Raw genomic sequence first — 11,783 nt, 5'->3', positions numbered from 1 at the left:
ATAATGGGAACCAGTACTAAAGGCTCCTTCAGGCTGCACTTTTCATACAGCTCAACATTCAACATTCAGTACCAGGCAGGTTGGTGGTTTGCTACCATCCACTATTTGGGGTTCATGAGAAAAGCTTATTACCTAGTTTAATTGCAAATGCTAATGCTGTGCAGATATTTGCTTTTGTTATTTTTCCAGAACCACTAATACATTATTATCATTATACTATGTTCTAGATTCCCAAGATGAAGAATGCCAAGCATTCTTTTTCAGTGAATTAATGGAGAGAGGATGAGTGCTGGCTTGGAAAAAGGCTAGAAAGATATATACTTAATCTTGCCAACTGCCTAGACAACTCCATTAGCCTTGTGACTGACGTAAGCCTGTTTTAGGTAATTAGGTGAACTCAAATTACTGTTAATTATCTTAATGGGGCAGAATACAATATAACACGCTATCAAAATACGCAATAGCCTCTCCAACCTTAACCATGAGTGATCTTCAGATTGGGATGTACATGCCCAGAAAGTTAAGTTTTATATTTCAAAAAGAAAAATACTTAGGGCCTTTTTCCTTGTTCCGCCTGTGCTTGAAGCCTCTAAGGGTACCACACAGTACACTTAAACAGACTACTGCTATTTAAAAGGTTACACACCGCTCAAAGGTTCATTATAACTTTACATTTATTCAAAAATTGGAGAGATTAATTCAGACCAAGACTTTCTTTGGCATTAAAATGTTTTAAATCAAATTCTCCTGAAATTTTCCTTTTTTCTATGCACAATAAAAATGATTAAGTAATGGAAAAGAGTGGAGCCCTATGACCTAAATATCTATAAACTATTTACTTATAGGGATGTAATATTAATATTAGAAAATCTAAGTTAAATGTTTAGTCTACAATCAGAATTTGAACTTTTAAATAATTTATATAAAGCCTAGGTTATGCTTAGTAGTTGAATCCAAAGGTATTATATAACTTTTTAAACAAAAATACATGCCAGAACTATAAGCATAAAGGTTAACTGTTGCTTGATTTTCTGGTTCCATTATTTTTAGATTTGTGACTTGATAGTCTATTATGTTTTCTTATACAATCACAGGTTCACAACTAGGTATGCTTTGATTCTTGTCAATTACTTAAAAAGAGTTGGTTAAAACCTAGAATACAGGAAAAATAATTAAAGAATATCCTGCCAGTCTTCTGTATCATCCAGATAGTACATCAGTACTACAAATGCTTCCATTTAGTCATTTTCATTTTTGGCAATAACTCATACATGTCAATATTGCCATGGTCTTAGTAACGAATAAAAAAGTTCCACTTCATAAAAATTCCAAATAAGTTATTTTGTCTTCCAATAGCAAATTGTCATCCAAAGATTTGGCATGTGGGCATAAATCTTAAAACAGAAATGCTGCACTGCTATATTTTTTTCAATGTTATATAAATGAAATTAATTTTTTAAAAAATCACTGATCTCAGATGGTAACATCTAATTTAATAACGCAAGGACCTTAAACTATAGCTCTTAATCCTAAATATGTAATCCAGAGAACTAGCTTCAGGTAGCACAGCATTCCAGAGAAGGACAAATATCCAGATTCTCCATACTTCTCTAAGCAGAAAACTTGCTATTCACAAGCTGCCTACTCTTTTTAAATACCTAGTCGTCAAATATTAGCTGACTGCGTTATGTCTGTGTACTTATGATTTTTTATCTAATGGCCTCTAAACATGGAACATGTTAGACAAAATGTTATTTTGGTTCTATATGATTTGACTTTTGTTTTCTCTTCTAAGGAAAAGCCCTTTAAGTACTTAAACTAGAATCAAGGACCTATCTTAGCCATCATTTTTCTACAGTAAACACACATTTTCCAACTACTCACATGACACTATTTCAGACCTGCAGCTTGTCTGGTATGCCCTTAACTTTGAATTTCTTTTCTCTTAAAAACGTGGTACTCCAAAACCACACACAGAAGTTGATGAGCAATGTTTAAAAAGATGAATGAACAAGGAGTTGGATAATGCAAGACAAAAAACAGCTCAAAGAATTCCTATAGTTCATCTTGAATATAAAGTTTAGGCAGCAGGATGACATCGAGGGGATTTTAGCTTAAAAATGACATTAACTTTGTAATGGAAAAACATCCCACAGATGACAAAGGATAAAATTGCAGGGTCATAAAGTTCAAATTAAGAGACTACTGCAGCAGCTAGGGCAAGTGATAAGCATCTTTATCATAGTAACATGGGGTGTGAAAAAGAGGAAACTTTAAATTTTGAAAGCTATCACAAAATGTATGCATAATTATATACTGGCATTAAATAAAGTCTATTTTATAGCTTTTTATGCATACATTGGTGGTAATATTCAACTTTTCAAAATTCAAATTGTATTTAACATTCCCGTCATGGCAACCTTAGAAATACCCTGGAAGCTTAATAAAGTTTACTTCCCTTTCTAGTACAAACAAGACAGAAAAATTAGGACCTTCTATAGTCAAAGACTAGGTAAGACAGCAAGTAAACCATTATTATGGTGGGTGAGTGGTATTTATTTTTCTGTGGCCCTTTACATTCCATGAAATTTGCAATTACTATCATACTAACAAGAAGTTATTGCCAAATATTTCATGTAAACCCTTTCACGTCATCTAATTTTGTGGTGTGCTTACTATCATCTACTTTTATTAAACGGAGGGCTCATTATTACTGAATCAGGAAGTTGGGCAACCCCATGAGATTAAGCGAAATCTGATTCCAGTTCTTACGGAATAGCATAAAAACCCATTTGCCCAACCCTTTTCTACTTACCAGAATCAAAACTATCCTCTGCATTTTAAGAGTTCTGTAAATCAGCTCACTGTTGTTAACACCTAAAATGTCCATCGGAAAAATATTTTTCTTATGTACGTACCATTATGATGACATTAATTACATACTTATATGAATGTACAACTTTGGTTTCATTCTCACAACTGATGCACACTAGTCATTACTGAATGTTTGTGAAAAATAAGGAAGCCGGCTCATAAATCCACATAATAGCCAAGGCTTCTGAGTCAATGCAATACAACTAATTTCCCTATGCTGCTAGATTCGAAGAAACTGATAACCAACCTTGTTCACTTAAAACTTCACTAACAGATTCATTTTTAACATCTACCTCTATAAACTGAATTAGACCCTTGACATTCAGATTTAAAAATGTTTCAACTATTTGAGAACCCTAGATTTAACAGATAATACTCTAAGTTTTTAAGGGTTAGATCAAGATCTACCACCCAGAGACAAAATCTAGCCAAATACAATCCCATGACAATAAAGTTTCTTTTTCCATTTGCCTTCCCTATTTAGCGACTTCATGAATTGAGACAGGCCTCTGTACTTCTGAATGTGAAATATACTGTTACATATGGAAACAGTATATCCCACAGGGATTCCAGCTGAAACCCCAAAAAAAATAAACTACGTAAATTTTTTTTAAAAATTAGAAAACATCCCTGAGAGCGCATGTTTTTATATAGGAAATTGGCATATAACATAAATTACCCAGAAATTTAACAATTTTAAAGGGATAATTTAGTCAAAATCTATGTCTTAGCACACAATTTTCTGTGAAAATGCTTGTTTCAAGTTGACAGAATGGCCCATTTCAAATAATTTGTAAGAATTGTAAGAATTACACCAGATCTTACTCTAATATACTTTTTAAAAACCTCTTATTAACTACAGTATTTTTAGAAAGAGAATGCTGATTTTCCCTAATACTGTGGCCAATAAGTTCCTGTATTAAACAGAACAGGAAGGCTAGGCTAGAAATCCAGAATTTCTGTATTCTCTAATAATGACCTGGAATTATCCACTGTAAAATTTCCCATTTTCCCAGAGGAAACAAGAACAGTAGTTAGGGATTTGAGAAGTTTTATAAAGTACTTACCAAACCCCACAAAAGCCCACACACCATTTAATTTTCCTAACAGATGAACTGGTTATTCTAAAATCTAGAAATAGGCCATAGAAATCAGTTGTATAAAGCAAAGAAATAGTCTCAAAATCAGGTAAGCAACAACAGCTATTACCACTTATGACATTTTATTGGCATTATGACAATTTACAAGGGTCCCTGTTGCATTATACATCACACTGAGTAAGATTTGTTGAGCCATCTACATTCATTCTTATTGGGTTTAACTTTTTCTTCTCAAATTGTAATTCCCAACACTTGATTTTAACTGTGACAAAAGGGAACAATAATAATTCTTTAAAGTAGGCTGTAATTGAAAAACCATTTTTTTCTATTAAAATTCTAGGATGTTTAAAGGTATACACACCTAAGACTGAGTCATGGCCTTCTTAAACAGCTATCTGTTCCGGAAATACCCTTTGGTTCATTTTTGTTTTCCTTCTCTAGACAAAAGGAAATCCCTTAATGTAGGTATCAAAGAGTTAGTATTTTCTGGCACTTATAATACCTTACCAAGAGAAACCTTTCAACTTCTATAACATGTCATGAAGTGTGGAACTAAACCGTGGTCTAAAAAAATACACACAGGCTACTTTTTATATGCTTGGCTCTGAAAAATATCCATAATCACCCTTCCCACTATATTCTGGTATGATACTCTTTCCTCAATGTTAAGATAATAAAAGTAACCAAATCCTGTATATATTTGGGTTAAAGCAATGCACCTACTTAAAATATAATCTGTTGATAGGACTTAGGTAGCTTTATTCCCACTCCCTATTAACTAATTTCTCAACAAATTCCTTTTTTCCTATTGTCTTAAGTGGAAAAGCCAAGCTGCACATTTATAGTCATGCATACAGATTCATTGTTTAACCAAGTAACTATTAAAAACTAAATTTATTTGTATAAAATAAAAAATGGTCATGAAATTCTCCTGTACTGGAGATCAAATCCATGTTGCTTTAGCATGTAATTATTCTAAGTGGGAGAATATTTATGCCCTGATTATTCCAATACATACGTGCTTTGACAGTATTTCCTCTGCTGTAACAATTTCAGAAAGATAAAATTAACAGAAGAAATCATGCAATACTAAGGATCTCAGGGCCATAAACATCACATGTATTGAGGGTTGTTTTTGTGGGAGATTTTTTCCAATTTGTTTCCCCAACAGCTCTTAGCAAATGCCCCTGGATGCAATCAAGGTGCTAGGATTGCAAATCACCGAGGATGAAAGGGCCATACAGTTAAGATCTTTGGAAGTTTACACTAACAAAATAAGAGCTTTATCTCATTTTAATGCAAACATATACAACTAATTCAATTGCTGAATTAACATGAAATTTGACTCCTGTTATATATGCTCATAAAGCAGACTTAACACTGAAATTTACTACTTCAGATTTTCATTCCTTTAAGAGCTAGCAACATAACCTAAAGGTAATTCACATTTTAAAGATTTTATACCTAAAAATCAGACCCCTTGTGAATAAACAGAAAAGGCCATTTTACAAACTGCAACTGAATTAGGGGAAAAATAATGAAAACTAAGTTAGATCAATGCTGCAACAAACTTCCTGTCAAAAACTTTTTATTGGTGACATTTGAAAAATGAGTTACTTAAAATACCACTAACAAACAGTATGTTCTGTTTCCCTATTTTTCCTTATGGTTAGACTATATAAACTATTATTTCAGCTGTCCAAAAGCTCAAATAAATATGTAAGATATGAAATCAGGTACATCTTTTTAATGTATCACGTTATTCTGCAGGATACTCCTCTTCCACACCATCACCAGGATTACAGGCTTTGTTCTGTTTTGTTTTTAAAAATAAGACGTTCAGTAGGAATGGGGTTTTTATTTGCAGTATTATTACAAACTAGTTTCCTCTCTCAAAAGAAAAGCTGCTATCTAAGACCATGACTCAAACTTTCAAATAAGAACAGAATGAGAACACTGAATTTTGAACCCAAATTGTAAAGGCTCCTAAGAATAGTTTTTATAGGCCACTGCTTGCTTTCAGTAAAAAAAAAGAAAGAAAAGAAAAATTGGCATACTTTCAATCTAACTTTTAATAACTTGCATTTCTTAGCTCTTGGAAAAGCTTTTTTTCTTTTTAAACATTTGCTGAAGTGTTAAACTAGCTTAGTTTACCAAAGTAATTTTTTCTGTGGTACACTTCAAAAATTAGTCACCCTACAATGTAGTGTGTTTGAATTAAGGAAAATGTTAAACAGATCTATAGAGTGAAAATAATTAATTAGTGCGATCTCTATAAACAACTTCTGTTCAGGGATTTGTATGCAGAGCTAACGTTTACTTCAGAATAAACATTAACAAACAGGGAGGGAAGAGAATCAGAACTTTCACAGAGTTGTACTTGACCATATCTTATAGACAAAGCAGAATTACAATGCATGTAACAAAAACAGTAAAAGTATTCTTTTTAAAAGTTGATAGTTACAAATATGGTACGTAACAATTTTCTACTTTATTTCAATACAATTTTCAACATACAGTCTACTATTTTTCAAGATATTTAAAGACTTAAAACAAAATTTCTATAGACTACTTGCAAACAGTAAAATTTAAGTAAAATGCTTATTACATTCTTATTTGAAAACAAAAATCAGGTAAAAAATGGTGGGTGCAAGTTCTGCTCTCTGCTTCAATCTCACTTCAGATTTACTATTCCTAAAAAAAAAGAGAGAAAATAAGGATTAGCAAAGATGCAGAGTGTGAAAATGATCCATAATAATCACTGTATCAGTTTCTAAAAATTTAAATAATTAATTAGCCCACCAAAACTACATAGAAGAAAATCTGTTAGAATCACTAACAACTTGAAATTTTCTACCTTTTCTTCTTTGCGTCTATCCTTCTTTTCTTCATTATTTTCCATGGTCTCTTCTTCATCTTCAACGATCCCATCCCCTTGGTATTTGTCATGAGTCCATTTTGGACTGCTACCTGATTTTTTGAAGTTAAAGCGCCCTCTGCCACGTTGGAAAGTACCACGACCTCTTCCTCTTTTGGCCCAATAGTCCACACCATCATCTCTGTCATCATGCTATAGAAAGGTTAAAAATAATAATCAATGAAATGTTTTTCTTGTAAGGAAGATAACTGTACCCCCACTCATAAGTCATGGTATAAATCTTCTGAAGATTGTGTATATGAGATTGGTAATGTTCTAAAACATGATGAAACAAAACCAATAAAACTTAACTTTTCAACAAAAATATGTTCTATTGTCAAAGCGAATAATTACATTTTAGTGCTTAGTAATCCAAGCATTGAGAGTTGTCCAAGACAATTTGTTGGACAATCTCAACTGCTAAATTACTGCCAATTTTGAAACTTTTTACTTTTTTTCTTCCCAATTTATTTCAACCTAAGTTCACTTGTCATTAATTATACAGCATGTCAATAAAATAACCAATATTTTTTCCCAAAATATTTACCTTAGTCATAAAGATGTGACGAAATCATAAAAACATCATTACAATATAAACATTTACAAAATAGATGGTATGAACAATACCTTACATACATGAACAGATTTTCAAATCCTACTGAGATTTAAATCTAAATCAATGTATTATTACACATCAATCTTCTGAGCCAGGTAATCTCACATCCTAAATCATGATGGCATGGTCCCTAGAGAAATACCTCAACTTATTTCTTCTTCACCAACCTGAAGTACTGTAGCTATTACATTCCAAACTTAATTTTTCATTAACTGTATCCAAATAGAGATGGTCCCCATTTACAATTTATTCCATTAATCCAAAGAATCTGCAAAATTGAAAAGTACTTGACTTTGTGGATGACTATTACACCCCAAAATATAAAACAAAAAGCCTAAGTTCTCTTGTAAGGTGATTTAACTGCTGCCCACCTCATAAGTTTGTCACCAACGCAAATGGGAAATAAGGCAAAATGATGCCCCTCCCTATATGAGACAACAGGCATAAATGCAAAAAATGTTGTATAACCGATGGAGTACTAGTACTGATTGACTGTCCGAAAAAGTCGCCAAAACTTTTTCAAATATTATGTGATGAGCGTTGTTCAAAACAGAATGCACTCTTATATATCCATGTTAACGCAGATCACCCTCCCCCTCCTGCATGACTTGAAAAGCTCAGTTACACATGTAATCAACAGACTACATAAGAACAGTTACCAATTTCTAATAATTTATCTTTACCAAAGCAATGAAAGAACACTAGCTTGAGGTGTGCATGACTCCATAAGGAACAAGTTTAGGAACTATCAAGTTTAGGAACTATAAATTTCAATGTCAGAAAGTTTAATTGTAAACTGGAAATAAACTATTTTAAAACACTCTGCCACTGAAAACGATGCAGAATTACATAATTTCAGGCTCCCTTCTGGTATGAGCACACCCAACTCTAGAGTTTGTGGTATTTACACTATATTCCATGACAAACAGGTTTTAGAGTCAGAGGCATGGATTTATATCTTAAAAGAAACTGTGTGGCTTTATTTCCTCATTTTAAGAGACAGCCTTGAGGAAACACAGATGATCTGTAAAAATTGCCCAGCCCACAGTGTGACAAGCAAGCACTCAATAAATTTGGTAATAATAATTTTATATAGTGCTAAGGGTAAGGTACTGTTCTAAGCACTTTCCATGTTATTACTCACCTAATCCTCACAACAACTCTGTAAAATACTGTTACTAATCCCACTTTCGATATGAAAAAACTGAGACACAGAGAAATTGAGTAACTTGCCCAAGGCCACAGAGGTGTCCTCCTTTCCACTATCCCTTATGCCCATCACTCACAGAATACATTTCTCAGGAATCCTGTTAGCAGTAAATGGTTACCATAGGAGGCAGCCAAGAGTAGAAATAGAAAAAGCAGTGGCAAAGCTGGACATGCAAGTTAAACTAACCAATACTCTTAAATATACAATATTCTGAAACTGGGTTAAAAAAAAAAAATAGCTAGAAGACTATGCTGTGTATTTCAAAGGTTATCCTGGCGGCTACCTGAGTGCCATTAGATAATTCTTAATCCTCAAATTCTTACATTAAGATTTTATTCTTGTTACAACTTTTAAAAATTAACTTGATTATAAAGTGCCAGAAGATATGTATAATACACAGCCAAAAACATGTTACAAAAGGAGGCCACATTAGAACCAAGACCTTCTGAATCCTCATCTCTTCTCCACAGAATGATAAACTTTCAAAGGATTAATTTAATCAAACTCCAATCCCAAACTCCCTTCCCCACCACGAGTTTTCTCTTCCTCAGAAGACAACATCAACTCACCACTGAGAACTTGCCCATTTCAGCAATTTTCCACTTGCCCCAACTCTTCATATACTCGCCCCTCCACTGAATTTCAGGGTCTAAGACTAGTATCTCTCCTGAAGTACTTATTATGGAAAACATCTTGCATAAATCCAAGTTTTGAGATGGGAAATGTCAGAAGAGGATCCAACAAGTATTATTATTACTCAGTCCTGGAATAATAATAATACTGGTGTTTGCAGAACCCAGGCTCTGGATCCCAAACATGGGTTCAAATTCTGATCCCACACCTACTAGCCATGTAACTTTAACTTTGGTCAAGTTGCTCAATCTCTGTACCTCAGTATTTTTCATAGTAAAAGTGAAATAATGGCTGTACTTCAAAAGGATTTTATAAGCATGAAATAAATACATACATGTAAAACACAAAATACTGCCTAGCATAGTATATATTTTCAACAAATGTTATCTATCATCATTATTACTAAGTATTAGAATGTTTCATTAATATGGACAAAACTTCCATGCTGGGAAATTATTCTGAAAGAACCTAGGTGAATGCCTATAGTTTTCAACCTCAACCTCATCAATTCTGAATTATATTTTTGTTTACATTTCTATTCTCATTAGCTGTTTGAAAAGTCAAGTATCTTTACAAATAATGCAAAAATTTTTAAATTTAATTATCCATGCAAAAACCATAATCGTTATTTCAATAGTTCATTAAGAACCCAAATAAACATTGGGAATTGATTTTTAAGAAAAAAATTTATTAGTCTTAATTTTATTTCTAGTAAACATCGGTCTGTGCCAAAAGCATGTGTATGTTTAACATAGACATGAAGTATTTTAAATATAACCCAGAAATATTTTAAATAAAAACATTTAAAATGTTACCACTATTCATAAGTTACTACTACTCATAAATTCTTAAAATAACAATCTTCTAGTATACCTACTACCTAATTACAGGCCAACATAAAATAATTATGTCCCAATTAAAGTAGCTACTATGATAACCAGATTACAAAATAATACCATAAAAAATGAAGGTCTGCCATTAATCAAATATTTGTGAAATGTTGAAAGTGCTAAAAAGTTACTTATTCTTCATTAGTTCACCTCTCATTTCCCTCTTAACTTTTTGACCTTTCGCATTTGATCTACACTGTCTGGCATTTTTACTATCTCTCATTCCTCACCCCTCATATCTCTCAAAGTTGGCCTTTTAATCTCTTCTCTTCTGACCAGGTGATCTTATAATGGCTTTTACCCATTGACTTGTAAAATGATGGTTCCTCGATTTTCTTCTCTCTCTAGATCTGCATTAGCAATTATCTATTGCACATCTCTACTTGATCCCTTCCAGGCAATTCAAAAACAGAACTTTATCTCCTCAAATGGGCTTCTTTTCCCTGCAAGCCCCTCTCTACATCTTAAGAGAATTTCTTCTTCTCACTACCAACATTCAACTAGTGGGTCCCAGAATAAGTCCTCATAAATGTTACTTTAACTTTTTTCCAATCCAGCCCTTTATTTCAGACATGCAATATTGCCGAGATGTTTGCTCTCACTATCACGATTCTTCTAAAACTGCTTACAATCCAAATTTATAAAAGTATTATTGCCTTCCACAACTTGGCTCCTGCTTTTTCTTAATTTCCCCAATTTTATAACAATTATCTAAGCCATCTGAGTACTGCAGTTCCCTGTATCAAGACATTTCACTACTGCTGCTACCTGCAGTACAACTCCCCATCTTTTAAGCTCAAGATTCAAGCCATGTTCCTCTTTGCTAATCACTCTCTCCTTGTAATAATCCACCAGTTCCTCCTTTGGAGGAAATCCATAATACATATTTAGAATGTTTGTGTCTCCATTACTGTTCTCTAAACCAAGAACTGGAATCAATGTATTTGTTGTCTCATCCTTCAGACACCTAGCATAAACAGCAGTCTGTTAATACACATAAATTCTCAAACTTTTCTATAACTTTCCAGATTATCAACTCAACTCGAACAAGCATAAATTACTCCTCAGAAGAGCATATACCAAGCAAACATTACAGATAATGCATGCTGTAAAAATTTAACTTTTTTGAACTCTTGATGATTAAAGTACCATCCCCCAAAAAAGGCAAATGGAAACTAATTTCTCAAATAATTATACTGCCCATTCTCCAAACTATTCTACTTCACAATACAGCTCTATCCTCTAACTTAGCAGATGTGCCATGCACATTCAGGTCAATTATATTCAGCAAAGCCAAGTAACAGACGCAATTCTGTAAATCCAGTACTATTTTCCTACTTGCTTCAACAAAACAACTAGGTCTTCAAAACTAGTCTCTGAAACCTGACTTCCCTGAGGAGCTGTAACAAAAATGAGTATTTCCCATAATAGTTTTGGTATGTTAAGTCGTGTCTATAATGCAGGATGTATCTTTTTCTTCCATTCCAAACTGTAAAAAATTTCCATGGTTACATAGACAATCTTTCAGTACCCACCTCCTCTA

General features: G+C 33.1%; 1 protein-coding gene across 8 annotated transcripts in view; it reads right to left on the bottom strand.

The window, feature by feature from the left end:
* Positions 1 to 4,079: 4,079 nt before the first annotated feature.
* Positions 4,080 to 11,783, bottom strand: part of BCLAF1 (BCL2 associated transcription factor 1) — a 29,087-nt gene continuing 21,383 nt past the window's right edge. For all 8 annotated transcript variants that reach the window (XR_439237.3, XM_006915392.3, XM_015592103.2 and 5 more), the window contains 2 exons: positions 6,832 to 7,044; positions 4,080 to 6,668 (listed from right to left, as the gene is read on the bottom strand). Coding sequence is in view for 7 of the 8 variants with exons in the window: in XM_006915392.3 (XP_006915454.1) it covers positions 6,663 to 6,668; positions 6,832 to 7,044 (219 nt within the window). In the remaining variant the exon portion in view is untranslated. The remainder of the gene's footprint in view (positions 6,669 to 6,831; positions 7,045 to 11,783) is intronic.

Source organism: Pteropus alecto, unplaced genomic scaffold (genome assembly GCF_000325575.1).
Source record: "Pteropus alecto unplaced genomic scaffold, ASM32557v1 scaffold185, whole genome shotgun sequence".
Classification (NCBI taxonomy): domain Eukaryota; kingdom Metazoa; phylum Chordata; class Mammalia; order Chiroptera; family Pteropodidae; genus Pteropus; species Pteropus alecto.
The sequence above is the reverse complement of the archived record's forward strand: the minus strand, read 5'-3'. Positions and strand labels throughout refer to the sequence as shown.